Source organism: Galleria mellonella, unplaced genomic scaffold (genome assembly GCF_026898425.1).
Source record: "Galleria mellonella isolate WM207_F2 unplaced genomic scaffold, CSIRO_AGI_GalMel_v1 utg32, whole genome shotgun sequence".
In the NCBI taxonomy this organism is placed as follows: domain Eukaryota; kingdom Metazoa; phylum Arthropoda; class Insecta; order Lepidoptera; family Pyralidae; genus Galleria; species Galleria mellonella.
The window spans coordinates 4,274,863-4,291,178 of record NW_026442075.1 but is presented as its reverse complement, the minus strand read 5'-3'; the positions used below and the strand labels follow the sequence as shown (position 1 = coordinate 4,291,178).

General features: G+C 31.2%; 1 protein-coding gene across 1 annotated transcript in view; it reads left to right on the top strand.

Moving 5' to 3' along the window:
* The window catches only part of LOC113510820 (protein amalgam-like), a 135,339-nt gene that overhangs the window by 115,745 nt on the left and 3,278 nt on the right, over positions 1 to 16,316 (top strand). The window contains exons 5-10 of the mRNA XM_031907271.2: positions 4,818 to 4,988; positions 6,456 to 6,584; positions 7,581 to 7,719; positions 13,977 to 14,128; positions 14,738 to 14,851; positions 15,774 to 15,836. Of these exons, the coding sequence (XP_031763131.2) occupies positions 4,818 to 4,988; positions 6,456 to 6,584; positions 7,581 to 7,719; positions 13,977 to 14,128; positions 14,738 to 14,851; positions 15,774 to 15,836 (768 nt within the window). The remainder of the gene's footprint in view (positions 1 to 4,817; positions 4,989 to 6,455; positions 6,585 to 7,580; positions 7,720 to 13,976; positions 14,129 to 14,737; positions 14,852 to 15,773; positions 15,837 to 16,316) is intronic.

Sequence of the window (16,316 nt, the reverse complement as noted above, 5' to 3'; positions counted from 1 at the left end):
GTGCCACACGCCGCCTTTATTTCGATGAAACACAATTTATATAATAATCTTACAAAATAGTTGTAAAATTATTCGCCATTTTAGATGATTGAATATAACTGACAGCATATAACAGATAAAATTGTAGAGTCCAAGCTAAGGTGGTTCAGACATGTAGTGAAGCTACCCGATTGCTATGTTATAATTTTATGACTTCCAGTGACTGTCAAAAAAAAGTTGAAATAGGTCGCAGACTACCTGAATATCAAATGTCTAGAGGGACATGAAAGAACTTTTCCTAACCGATAATGATGGGAGGGGAAAGGATTATTAGTAATGCGGACTACCAGTTTCATTGCTAGCAATATACCCCGTCAGGTCGACCTCCACGTGGTTACTCCTGGAAACTATCGTGCTGAATTCCAGATATATTTATCACGGTGAGCTAACTGACCTGGTCTTTTATTTTCACTAATCATCCCTAACTGGTGCCCTACCTGTATATAACATATATACCGATAACGCAGACGGGGTTACCATTCCATTATCACCCGTTAAAAAAACCGGTAATGATACATAAATATACTAATACATAGCGAAAGAAATGTTCCTGCATAATTTTGAAAGCCAACCCCACTTAAAAAGAAGAAGCGAGGAAAAAAATAAGAAAAATTTAACAGAAAGTAAAAATTTAAAATATCTGTTAGAGGTTATGCAATTATATACCTGAAATAGGCGCGAAAACCTAAGAATACGTGTTTTTTTTTATTCTATTGGCGTTTTATTTGTGTATTCTCTTTATTCTGTTATGAGAAGATTAATTTTTATAGAATTTTCAACATTTCACCTTCGTGGAAATTGGTATCACTCGTTTCTTTATATATTATTAGGAAACTTATCATCAAGTGAAACGCAAACTCGTTTAACGCCCCTTGATATATAACGTCATCTAGACCTCTTGTACTAAACAAATTATAGACTATGAGTTTATTATTTGCTTAGTGCTATGAGTACTAAATAAGTGATAAGCACATTTAAATACCTTTTTTAAATACATACACGTTATACATAGAAAACATCCAGACCAGTACAGACATATAGATAAATACAAATATTTGTGTTGTGCAGGAATAGAACCCGTAACCCGTTTCTGGATTACCAAACTCATCAAGATTAAATGATTGAATGTACTAAAAGAATGATGCAAAATACCAGAGGAAGACTTTGTACAAAGTTGGTTTTCTTGGGCACCTCTGTCCTATTCATGTTTCAACCGTGAAGCAGTTGTGTTTGCATGGCTTCAGTTTAAAGGGTGGGATATGGCAGTGAATTTACAGAGTGCAGAGAAATAACACCTGAGTCCTCAGAAATAGCAACGCATAGGGGTATCATGGGCGAAACAGTATACTTTGTTATGTCCATTGTACTGCTCATGTCATAGGAGACGGTTACCACTTTCCATCAGGTGAACCGTCAGCTTGTTTGCCATTCTAAGTTATATAAAAAAAAAGTGGTCGTTGCTCTACTTTTTTTTTCAGAATATCGATTTGAAATTATGTAACTGCATTCGAGAAATAGGCGTGCAGGAGTAGGTGCATAGTTTTTATTTCATTCATTTTGTTTAATAATACTTATAATAACCAGTAACTGATAATCTTTTTTATAGAAAGAGATAATCGTTGCCTATAGACATTGCATTAATGTAAACCCGTGATGTCTCTGATGCCTTATCATTCCTGGAGACATCTTATGCCTCCGTACCTGTAGTTACGTTTATTAATATTATAAATTGGAAGGAAATTCCAATAAGCTGGCTTCGCGGAAATCTACTTAACCCGTTTGTTTATATAGTTCCAAAAAAATTTAATACATATATATATCTATGTATATGGCAATATAGAAATTTACTTATCAAATAGATTTCATTCGAAACAAAGAATTTTCATTTGTATAAAGTTTATTTGTAACATACTCCTTTACATGGGTCTGTCTTAAAATTTATTAGGACTTAAATTTATATCGTTTGAAGCTGGCTCAGAAACTATTTGGACATAACCATTTGTGTAATCTTTGTATTCTGCTTAAAGATAGGCCGTTATAGCCAATTTGCGGTAAACGATTTAAATTTATCTTCCAATTTTATATTCCATTTTCTACTTACAGCTAAATAAGAATAAAGAATCGAGGCATTATGGAGAAGGATAAAGGAATAAGATCTAATCTGTCTACAAATTAATTTTTTTTTCCTATATAAGAACTTGATCATCTTTTTTGATAACTTAAATAAAACTAATATAATATTTGTTTTACGCTCAATGAACAACTTAAAAAAGCATAACTGTACTTATGAATGATTAAAACAACATAAAATGAAATAAGGTGATAAAGTTTTATTATTTGCGCGAAAGTATATGCAAATTTAATAAAATATCATCTTTAGATTTCATTTTTCGCGCGCTTGTAACGTAGCAATTTTTTTTCTTTTCTTATAATATCTTTACTATATGATAGCTGACAAGAAAACAAGACAGACGTCCCATCTGATCTTCGTTTTCTAAGATGCAGTTTCATTCCTTTTACTATGTTATTTTGTAGCATTGACATCAACTATTGTCTTCGAAATACTTTGTATTAAAGGAGAGTATGCGATCTTTTACTTGCACTTTGAACTCATTATTTAATTTATATACTTAAACTACAAAATTATTAAGAAATGTTAAAAATTATCTTCTGTATATATATTCATTAAGAACACAGGTAAGAGAATTTAATACGTAGCTACAGAAAGGAAATTACACGTCAAACTTGGCTGCATGGGCTTTATTCCCTTTGCTTACCTTTTTCAAAAAGCATTTGTTTTTTTATGTTTCATTTTTCAATAAGAAAAATGGAACATAAAAAAAAACAAATATATAATGAAGAAAGAAATATTTCGTTCCAATCGTCAGTTGTGATCGAGTTTCTCCAACTTCGTGGGCAACTTTTCCAATTTTTCCTTCCATGAAAACCTTGTCTGATTATTACGAATTGAAAAAATAACCAAATCCATCCAAATATTTTCGTGTGATATGATATATTTACCAACGAAAAGCATTTTATTTATATAAACATACGTACTAACGACCCGCTCCTGCTTCGTACTGAAAATAAAATAAAGCTCATGTTACTCGCTTATAATGTAGCTTTTTGTAGGTGAAAGAATTTTTAAAATTAGTTAAATATTTTTTAAGCTTATGCATTATTTTTTATTATTATTTTTATTTCAGCCGTTAACTGTCCACTGCTGAACATAAGCCTTCCTTATAAGGGGAGTTTTGCCTATAGTTGCCACGCTTGACAGGCGGGTTGGCAACCGAAGTTAGGCTTTTAGAGATGTTTTAAGAGGGACGCTGCTGCCCATCCCTCGCACGCCCTTAGTCGACTCTTACGACACGTACGGGAAAGGAAGAGGTAGACTATTCAATGCTGGAACTACACAGCGTAATAATAGTCTTTATTACATAGATCTTGCTATACACAGAGTATGCATAGGACTTTGTGTTCCATTGGTTATTTTCTTTTTTTTCAAATTAAATCAGTATAAGAAGTAACCTCCTAATAATACATAAGAATCCCAACCATCTGGACGAGTGGCGGTCTTCCACCGTGCGTTTTAATACGCTGTCTTCCATACACAACCACTCTTTGGAATCAACTTTCAGCAGCAATATTTTCGAACCGATATGACATCGTAACCTTCAAGAAAAGAACATATTCCTTTTCAAAAGGCCGACAGCACACCTGCAATGCCGTTGGTGTCGTGGATGATCATGAGCGGCGGTGGTCACTTATGTAAAAAAAAATAAGGAAAAAAATTATACAATATAACTCATAAAATTTCGATAGGTCATTATCCGTATTATTCATTCGTATTACCTTTATTGTACCTACACGTTATTTCCACTTAAGCATGTATAATAAATTAAAATATCAGCATAAATATTTATCAAAGATTCGTATCGTCAAATTTATGTTCAAACAAGCTTACCAGTGAACAGAGAAAAATCAGAATAATGGTATACCTATATATCTTCTTATAAAAATTTATTCTCTTGGCTGCGAATAACAATCTTCTTGTATATAAATTACCTACCTAGCAGCTATTTTATTGAATAACACTTGATTTCCTAATTTTTTTAATATTTTTCCTTCTATTTTTCTGCTGACACTTAAACTTAATTCATGTGAATTATAAATTTTACTCAAATAAAATATTTAGCTAGTAAAAAAATTTGTAAAAAAATTGTATTTTTAGATACTTGAAATATTTTTAAATTTAATCTGGAGTAGATTGTTAATGCTACGTGCGCGGTTCATTTTAGCAATAGAGATGTGTACCACAAAGAAATTCCATGGCGGCGCTTATACGGAAACTGTTATTTCTTGTTTTCGCGGGTATATGTGAAAGTTTAGATTAGATATAGCGACTTTTAATGTTTCTAGAACCACCAACTTATTCTGTGCGTTGAATGATTAATCAAGAAATTTAGCTTGATTTACCTTGTTATTTTCTGATTTTATTGAAATGTCTAAAAAAAAATTTCGTTCAAAGTTGTAAACTTCATTCTGTATTTTACACAGTACGTCATTATGCTAACCAATTAAGACAACTCCACAGTACTTATGGTACATATACTATTTTTAATCTATAGTGTACTTATAATCTTTTGTTATTAAATATAGTGTACTTACTGCTAACGTAATAAGCGTCTTTTACAGACTAGATAAAATAACATATATTTTATTTATTTTGTAAAAGAATTCTGATTCTAATTTTAAAACACTTTTTTATCTCTTAGTGCCTCCAAACATCGTGGATGCCGGCACGAGTGGCGACGTAATTGCCCGAGAGGGTGAGGACGTTAGCTTGTCCTGCCGAGCCGATGGTCGGCCGCTCCCCCGCATATTATGGCGGAGAGAAGACGGCACGAACATACAACTGAGAAATGAACACGGGGAGTTACATAAAGGTAATTATTGGAATAAATGAATTATCATCCATCAAATGGCAAGTAACACAAGCTCCTCTATTAATGATAATGTAATAATGATCTCAATATTTGCCTTTTTCGGTATAATTCGGTTCACTATGTTTTGGAGGTCGACAAATTTCGAACTCATCTTTTGGCTCTATAAGTTCGTGTACTCGGAGGTGAATTCATAAAAATATAAGCATTCGAAAATGCTTTTAATTAACTATACTTGAATACAGAATTGTTTTTATTAATTTTATAATTCGTAAGCTGCTCTATGAACACGTATTTTCGTAGGGAAGGATTATCTACGTTTATATTTACATATATTATAGATATATATGCAATGTGACAAATGGCATCATAAATTTTATGATCAAACAAAATATACTGAGCTTTGAAATTATCGAGGTTGAATAAAGTAATAAATCATATCGGCGTACCATCTTTTCTCATCAGTGGTTCATTGGACAATTTACGACCCTTCATAGAATCTGATCGAAATTACGGTTGCTTTAATATATTGACGATCATGATTCTAATCTTTGTGTATTGTCGTAATACCTACAGAGGTTGTGATAAAATAAACTGTTCTATCGATAAGCCGTAACCTGTAAGCGATGTTACATATATCCTAGTATATATTATGTATATATAACAATCTTGGTATATCACTCAATCAGAATAACAGTGCTTAAAATGAACAAATTAGTTTTCATGTTAATCAATTAGGTATAAATATTTTCGAGCTACTGCAATATAAAGGAGCTTCTCAATTCGTTTGTATTTTTTTTGTTTGTTACCTCATAACTCTGACAGCTATAAACCAATTTGTAAAATTATTTTTATCTTTTAATGTACTCACAAATTGGTCCCATAGAAATTTTATCAAAATCAGTTCAATAATTTAGTTTTGAAATCAAAATAACTGGTTCTACCACAATTGAAGTTGGTTTCTTTTGTGGGAAACACAATCTTAAAATATTTATATTATGTTTCAATTTCTATTAATACGTCTCTCAAATTTATTAATTATCTAGACTGTGATCCAATTTTTGTTAATTATATGTAGTAGCTTCTATTTTTTTTTTTTGATGGATGATAATGGAATGGTAGTCCCACCCGCGCTATCGGTATACACCGGCGGGGCACCAGTGAAGGATGATAGGTGAGGATGAAGTAGTTCAGTTATCCCATCGTGACGAATTCAACAAGAATTGTTCACGATGGTTTCCAGGGGGAACTACGTGGAGGTCGACCTAATAAGGCATATTGCTAGCAATGGGGCTGTCAAACTCCATTACTAACAATCCCTTTCCTCCCAGTAGCTTCTAATTAGCTTATTGTGGTCATGTGTAATTGATTATTATTAAGTTATTACAGCTGTAAGCTTCCTTAAAACATAATAAATAAATAATTATATTAATATGATTAAAATATTGTTTTAATGTTTTTTCTACACAGTGGACATGTTTATGGGCCCAAATCTGAACTTGACACGGGTGGAGCGGCGACAGATGGGCGCATACCTGTGTATCGCCTCCAATGATGTGCCACCATCAGTCAGCAAGAGGATCATGCTGAGTGTTAATTGTAAGTCGAGTTACGAAAGCTTCGTACTGTAACGGTTTAACATATCGCTTCACCTTCCGATGGTCGCGGATATAATAATAATATTCGATTCATGTGTATGTCTTTTCGTACCAGTTTCGGAGTTTATAACCGACTTTAAAAAGAAGGAGGCTCTGAATTCGGTTGTATTTTTTGTGTTTGTTACCTCATAACCTTGTCAGTTATAAACCGATTTGGAATTTTCTTTTTTTGAAAGGATATACTTACAGATTGGTTCCATAGATATTTTAGCAAAATCCCTTCAATAGTTTCGTTTTGAAATTAACATAACTGGTTTTGCTATATTTGAAGTCGGTTTTTTTTAAAAAACGATCTTAAATTTTATCTGTGTATGTATAAGTATGTTATGTATCTATAAAAAGAGGATTTATGTATTTATATTTGTTGTTTTGAGCCCATTGTATCCTACATTTTGCGTTTAGTTTGAGATTGTACTGTCTAATCTGTCGAGTATTATTAAGAAATAAAGCTCACATGTTCTCGCCATAATTGACACGTGGTTTGATATATAACATGTTTTTCAATATAATAATTGACGTCCAGATTTATCTAAAAAAGAAAAAGATTTTTAAGTTTAACTGTATTTGTTTTTTTGTATGTTGTACAATATCTTCACGTACAAATATGAAAGAGTATTCATATATCTATATATCTTCATCAATTGTGATGACTTACTGACGTGACGTGACTCACACTTTTTAGTAAGCTATTACGTTCTTTTAAATAAAGAAATTGCTGCAAAAATAAATAATAAAACACTTCAATAATTAAAATAACAATGAACTTAATATATAACATTTAAGTTAGAACTTTATTACATTCGAGTACATTCGTATTCAAACAACTTAGTTGGAACAGTCAAATACACGAATTACTATAAGCACTTGAACAATGCAATATGTGAGTATAATGTCAACTCAACTACATTTGACTTGAACTTTGTAACTTTGTTCACAGTTGCACCATCGACATTAGTTGCGACGAAGGTAATAGGAGTACCAACAAGTTCCACAGCAAAACTGGAGTGTCTTGTCGAGGCGTACCCTCAAGCTATCAATTACTGGCTGAAGAGCGGCGAAGAGATGATACTCTCCGAGTAAGTTGCGCTTCTGTATGTAATATTTGTTTTCGTTTTGCTTAAATTGTAGATGTTTTGTGTTGGTATTTTTTATTGATAAATATTTTATTATACCTGGCTTTTTGAAAATAATTTTGGCATAATTTGTATAGAAATTATCATAAATTAAAAAAAGGCTACAGAAACTTTCCTTAATGTATACCGTAGAAGGAGAATACCATTATAGATACTAATACTTCGTCTATAAAAATTAGTAATTGAAAATATATACAATAAACAAAATGGACAGGAAAAAATATATTTAGATGTACTCAGATGCCGATAACTCCTAATAATGATTTTAATGGGTTCCTTAATAATAATACACTCTCAATCTGAGTTAATAATTTTGTTATGCTTATCGGTTTTAATTTGTTTTTCATTTTTTATTTCATTAGGTAAGCAAAGTATTAAACGTTCCTCGTAAAACTGTCATTGTAAAAATAGTACTTACTCGTTTTCTTTTAGTAAAAGTAAATGTAATTAAGCGTAAAAACAAATACATATCGGTAGCTTATTTTTATTTATATGTCTACTTAAAAGAGAAACCTGACTCCTCAACGTACTGCCGAACGGTTGGGTCTAAAACATTAAATTTTGCACAGAACTTTCATTCCCATAAATGACTTTGTGTTGGATACTGTTTCATTCCACTTTTACAACAATTTCAATTTAAACAAGGTCACCTTCAATTAAGTGTATAATAATAAAATATTGTATAGCCAGGTAAGGGTTAAATAAATTAGACCTGACTTAATTACAGCCACCTATAAAATAGTACGTGAGCGGCCACGGGCACAAACACTCAGTACTTTATATTCAAAGTAATCTAAACAATTTATTGCCTGTATAATATCCTTTTAACTGAATAAAAGCCGCAATATTACATATGTTTAGGGCCTTAACATTAACAGGAACGAGGATGGTACATAACTCGCTAACTTTAACTGTTTTAAAGCCACGTAATGGAATAAGTTCAGAAAATTCCATGTTCCCCACAAACTTTAGACTGTCGGGCAAAACTATTTAGTTCTATCCAATTATGACTTTCTCTGTTAATTGCTAACGTAAAAGAAAAAACGACTTCAGTTTAAAAGTTTCGTACACGTTTTACAACTTAAATCTCTTCAGGTTTAACTATAGAAATCTAGCTTAGAACACGTACAAATAATTACCCTCGGGTCACATTTTAGACAATAAAGTACGAGTATTTATACTTATTTTTAAACTATACTATTTTAAGTTACTTTAAAATTAAGAACTTTCTCAATTCGCATTTATTATATTTTTGTTTTACGTACAGCATATAGAGTTTTTAAGTTACAAAAAGTGTCTGAATTCGAAGTTAAACGAAAAGCGTTTGCAAATAAAAAAAGTCGACAACCTAAAGACTACCCCACCTAAAGCCTGTCCCTACAAATTGTGAAGGGAATTCTTGTTGAAAATGCCATTTTTGTCTACGCACCATTTTTTATCGTGACGTCTTCTTGGAAAAAGATTCGATTTTACCATGACACATTTTTTTTAAATGATTCTAATGATTTCTAATTACACTTCTACAATTTAAATAAATGTGAGTATATACTAATTTAATTCGTGCATATAAATATAAAATACACAAAAAAATAAAGAATAATAAACAATTAAATACAGTGATAAAATATTCACTACACTTTAACTCTCTCTCAACCATTTACTTAGTAATAATAACATACTAATTGTAATTATTAGTGTTTTGTTACTTTCTTTCAAATTCAGAATTTAGTGCGAATAAAAAAGACAAAAGACTGTAATAACTAAAATAGATTAACGAGACGTTTGACATTTTATGTATAAGAAGAAAGGCGAGATATTATCACATTATACGTAGTAAATGTGATCCAGCATTACCATGAGTTTTTTAAGTAAGCTAATATAATAAATAAAAGATTAAGGGCAAACGAGCCCGTCTGCTGGTAAACGGTCACTGTAGCCTAGGGACGCCTGCAACATTAGAGGTATCAAAACGCCTGAAGAAACTTCAGTATACCCTTTTTGAAGAATGAGTCAAATACTAAATACGTTATTGCCATTTCATTGTTTCTGCCTACCCTAATGGGAGACAGGCGTGACAGATATGTATGTATATTTCATCATAGTAATAATATCGATAAATCGGGTATCGATTATATATTATATCGATGCTTATTTCCGAAACCTACGATAATCATCGGTTATTGCTGTTTTACTGCTTCGTCATGTATAAATCTCTATGGGAATTCCAATTTGATGTAATACATCGAACTAACGAACTGTGAAATATATGAGATGAGATCGAAGTGTATCTACGAGGGTACAAGAAAAAAATACATATACTCCTAATTGACTTAAATAAAGGAGGTTATTAATTCTATTCTTTTTTTATTTAAATATACTTTAATTCAGTTATGGATACCGACTTTAAAAAAAGAAAAAAAAGCAATAAAAAAAATACAGTGGAATTGAGATTCTTTTTGAAGTTCGTTGAGAATTATTATTTCTATGATGAAGCACAAAACGTGTAGGTACATTGTAGGACTAGAATCAAAAATGGATACCATTTTAATTTTTAAAACCCCTAATAGCACAGATATTATTACGTCATTGTAAATTCATCTTCATTTGAGGCCTTATCTGGCACATATTATTTGAAGCTTAATAGTAATTATCCATCTAATGCTAGTCTGCTTATTTACGCAATATTGATTACGAGTTTTGGAAATGTAATAACGTTCATAGATTTTTGATGCCGACTGTACCTACCTACATGTACCTGATACATAGACATAATATAAAACGAACTTCAAAGAAGAAAATATACTATAAATAACGTAACTGGAACTCCTTGACTTTGTATGAACGCGTCTCCGGCATTTATTGTGAAACCTTTGTGGATACTTCGAGCGCGAGTTATTGAACTCACATCGGGTTTGACTTTCGCTGTAATTGTATGAACACTTTTGTACCAATATGATCGGTGTCAACCCTACAATGCTAGGCTTATCAAAAGTTTGTCTGCTTTCGCTTTCAGCATTCAATACATGAATAATTATCCTACTTCCCTGTCTAATAAACCTGTCTAATAAAGAATAACTAATTTAAAAATAAATACAATAGTTAGAATAACTTAATACTATTATATATTGCCAGTGGCTTTATCTAAATCATATTAGTAGACAGATTACGAAGTTTTGCTGAGTTGAAGACCTTTCTGAAGTCTTGTTTTTTATCTTTTCTTTTATATAATAATCGTTTAGAAATGGATGTAACAGTTATTTTTATTAAGTTGGTATATTATTCTATTATATATTAAAAATATATGTTGAAAGTATAACATTAAGAAAAAATATTAAATAAAATTGTATAAATTATTAAAATTCTATTTACTTTATATATTTAATATAAAGTAAATACAGTTTTTAATCGACTTCAAAAAGAAAGAGGTTCTCGATTCGCTTGTATTTTTTTTTTATGTTTTCGGTTCAGATTGATTTTTAGATCATAATAATTGATTTTGTCACAAAAAATTCGGTTTTTTTTTTTGTTTTTAAACTCAATTTAAATAATGTATATTAAAAATGTATTATAAAATGAAACTCTGTACTGTATCGATCTTTTGCCAGCCTCTAGTTGCCCAACAGACTGATTAAACAATTCATCCTACGACCCGACCGCATTAATAAAAGTCTAAATACGAAAATGTATTTCGATTTTGACCGCAGTACGTGCTCAGTTCTCGTCGAATTGGTTTATGAAAATAATTAAATTTAATATTTAAATTGAATAATTAAATTTAAAAAAAAATTTACTATCATATTCACGCGACTTCATACAAACGAATACTATGTATTGTATACAGAAATAATTAAAAAAAGTTAAATAATTATAGATTGTTACGAAATAATACGAATCTAGAACGTTCTTTTAAAAGGATGCCAATCATTTTGATTTCTGTATATACTATTTTATGCAAAAAAAATTAATTGTAAAACAGCTGGAGATATTGGTATACGCCGGAGTGGTAACAATTAATGATGATAGGTGAAGATAAAGTTCACCGACTTCGACGAATTGAGTTTATTTTTACTGTTGAAGAGTCCTACGATTGATTACAATCTGACCTGATGGAAAACAATGATGTGGTTTAAGTTAGCGCTCGCGGGCCCATGAAAAACCTATTCACATTTGCCTTAAATCAGTGCAGATTATATTGTATTTGGATGAAAAAACTAAAAAAGTAAAGATTAATCACGATAATTTCGAAGAGGTACTGCATTAAGGTCAATCTGGCAGGATATATTACCAACAATGGGACCTCTAGTCCCCGTTACTATTTACCACTTTTCTCTCATATTTCATAATATACATTTATTTCAGTAAAAAGTCAATATGTAACACTATAACTAGTCTAACCAAGAGAAAGAATTGTTAATATTAATATTAGTATTCATTGCTAGCAATATGGGTATCAGGTCAAGCTCCACACATCCTCCCTGGAAATCATCACGGTTAATTCTTACAGAAATCATCACCAGCGTGAACCAGCTGACCAGATTATATCTTCACCTATCCTTCTTCACTAGCGCAGGCGGGGTTATTATTCCATTTTCAATCCATCAAAAAATATACTCTAACCAGTCGTCTCTCACGTTATTCTGAAGATCATCTTCGCTATTATTTCTCGAACAAAGCTCAGCACATCAGTACAAAATAAGAAAATTTGAAATAAAATCCTACACCAAGCCGCATGAACAGTACAGAATATTCCTCATTGGAAGAGTGATTCCCAACAGCCGTTAATAGGTTATGGTGGTATTGTATGGTATTACATTTCATACGTATATACAGCCATGGATTCCTCTTTTATAGTTCTACTGATATCAGAACAGTGATTCCTAACATCGTAATATTTCCTTGTATATTATTACTAGCTATTTGCGTCCTATTTCGTGGGTATTTCGGGAAATCCTTTCTTTATACACGCCTACGTTATATGTACTATCTTAATAGTTATAGGATTCGTACAAATAATTAAAATTAATACGAAGGAGGGAGGGCCTTCATAAAAGCAATCGAATATTTTTTTTTATTGTTACCTTTCTTTCTGTTTGTATATTTATTCCGGCATCATATCATCATCATGATCATCCTTTCAGCCATTATCCGTCCACTGCTGGACATAAACCTCCCCCATAGACTGCCATGAAGATCGGTCTTGAGCCACATCATATACCTATCTGCCTGTTAGCCGACATCACATATCTGCACCAAATTTGAATACGGTTTCAACAGTTTCCTGAAGGTCTAACTCAAAATATTGATACGCCAATTCGAAGTGACTACCAACTTCCAAAATCTACGTGTAAATGCGAAGTTGCGGGCAAAAGCTAGTATCGTATAAGGAAATCCTGTACAAAATCTTATAGATAAGATTTGCATATTTAACAATATTGTATTTTTTTTAATGGGTGAAAATGGTATGGTAGCCCCGCCTGCGCTAACGGGATACGCTGGCGGAGCACCAGTGAAGGGTGGTAGATGAGAATGAAAACAGGCCAGTTAACCCATCATGATGAATTCATCAGGAATTAACCATGATAGTTTCCAGGGAGAACCGCAAGGAGGCCGACCTGGTTGGGTATATGGAATACCGCAAAATAACACCTAGTTCAATAAAATACTCCACTAATTTCAAATATTACATTAGTTCAAATCAAACATCAATAAATTGTTTGAATGTTTTGATTTGTTCCTAATTTCACTTAAATAGTATTTCAATAATAATTTCAACTATATTTAATTACTTTCTCATTAAATTTTATTAGACCGAAATTACTCGTAATTGTAATGATTTTGTAAATAAATTATGGAAACACCATTGGTTCAAGTTGTACACGTAGAAAAAGGACCTATTAGCGTCAATATTTTTTATTAAATACGCTGACTGTCAATATTAGAGTAACGTTTTTACATTCTTAATTTTTTTATGTAAATATAAAAAATAAAAATCTTCCGCGAGATTCTTATTTGTAGCCACAATCTGTTCGCTGCAGGGGTATCATTTTTCTTGCCTCATGTCTCGTCGCTTTATGTATTCTTTTTGTATATCAACAGCAACAAAAATTCATGCCTTCACGACACCGTTTATCCCCAAGTGAGGTATAGAATTTCCTCAGTCACTTCAAATGTTAAGTTTACCTATTTTTCTTTTGTTCCAGCGAGATACATGAGATATCTGAGATACGAACATCTGTTTATCAAATTCGACTAATATTAACCATATCAGATTTTAGAAGCGATGATATTGGAACATACACATGTGTCTCTACAAATACCATGGGGAAATCTGAAGGAACTATTCGACTTTATGGTAAGCTAATAATTTTCAACTTCAAAAAATATTTTTATTTTATTTATTTATTTATTTACACTTTATTGCACCTAGTAAAAAAGTAATAACGGAGATTCTCTTTCCGACAATTTTTTTTACATTTTTATATTACACATGTTTTATCAATTCTGAACCGGATTTGATTCTTTTTGCAATCCATAGGAATTAGTCATAACTGAGACCAAATAATTTTATTGTGATTAAAATCAGTTTTTATTTTTGTAAATCATATTATTAATGCATATGCTATTAACGTAATCAGTATCATAGACTTGATTCTAAAGAGGAAAGACTTCTTATGCGTTTACTTATAATGGATAAACTTAAAACCTACTTAACCGTTTTTTAATATAATCAGCGAATAAATGTAGACTGTAAGTCTATATTCGACTTACAAGAATCAGTGTGAAGCCAGGGTGGATCGCTAGTTATTAAATTATAGTATTTTTTTTCTACATTAAATTATTGAGTACCAATATAAAAATATCTCAAAGTAGTCTAATAATATGAGGCTGAATTATTAATTTCCGATTATAACTTTTTTTTTAATGAAGTGACATTTAAGATTCTTTTTTTTAAATATAACAGAAATTAAAATAACAACAACGACGACGACGACTACGACGACCACGACTACTACAACCACCACCACTACCACTACGACCCCACCACCAACTACCACGGAATATACTCCACCACCACGTGAGTATATAGATAATGTAACAAGTAAAAATAATTTATTACAAACAATTATCAGAGGGAGACTTTGTACAAAAGTCGATTGCTCGGGTACCTCTGTCCCATTCGTGTTTCAACCGTGAAGCAGTTGTGTTTGCATGGCTGTATTCCAGTTTGAAGGATGGGATATGGCGTGAATTTACTGGGTACAGAGGAATAACACATGAGTCCTCAGGAATGGTAACGCATGGGGGGTATCATGGGCGAAACAGTATACTCTGCTATGTCCATGGTACTGCTCATGTCTATAGGCGACGGTTATCACTTTTCATCAGGTGGACCGTCAGCTTGTTTGCCATTCTAAGTTGTATAAAAAAAAATTGCACATATTTTAGCAAACGTTGCTTCATTATCCAATAAACAAATTTACATCTCAAAATCGATAAAGATGCTATTCTGAAAAGAAGGTAATATAAAAAAATAATAATTCAAAACAATACTTTTTTTTATTACAGTCTACGTGCATATTTCACATGCTCATCTGCTTTGTAGATACAAAAAATAATCATTATAAATCAGTCAAATACTATGCGAATATGAACCTAAAATGAAGATCGTTAGAAAAGCACTGGGCGTGTACATTGACTGTTGTAAAAAAATTAAAAAATATATATTCAAATAAACTTAATTATATGTATAAGCATTTTTGAAAAGTCTTTTTTTTCGAATAAACTATCGAATTCAGAATATAATTTCAGCGAGAAATAAACAAAAAAACTATTATCTAAACAAAATCTGGTTTATTTGTTACATTAGCTTATATACGTCATATTTCATGATAATATATTTTTACGTAAGTTATAGACATGTTGTTATATAATAAATATTGTTATTTAACTTATAAATTATATAAAGTGTAAATTTTCAATGTTAATTCATTTTATAGGGTTCGTAGTTCCATTGCAGCCTGCAGAGCAGAAATTCTATACACCAGACGTAACAACATATGGTAAGTAAAAACGTAATATATTCAATTTCCATAACAATTGCCATCAGATTTTACAGGATTGTAGTATAAATAATTTTAACGATTCGTTTAAAAAAAAAAACCTAAACATTATTACAGTGTTGTGCAGTAATTAAAAATAATTAATGATTGATATGATGTTAACAATGACTATTACAATGCTATTTTAAATACAGCTGAACAATCAAAAAAGAAAGCATTCTTAGTAATGATTCGTTATTAAGCAACAGCCGATTACTTTTTCACCTCTCTGAGTGACAATAATAAACTTATTACATTACCTTTTTATTTCAAAGGTTATTTTTTATTTAATTACAAAACTTGTGATACTTATAAATAAGTTTTTTTTATAATAAAAATAAATAAATAAGTAAGAATAATTACTGATATATTATATTTATTTTTTATTTTTTATTGTACCCAATGAATATTGCCAATCTTATGGTACACGGTTTCTCAATT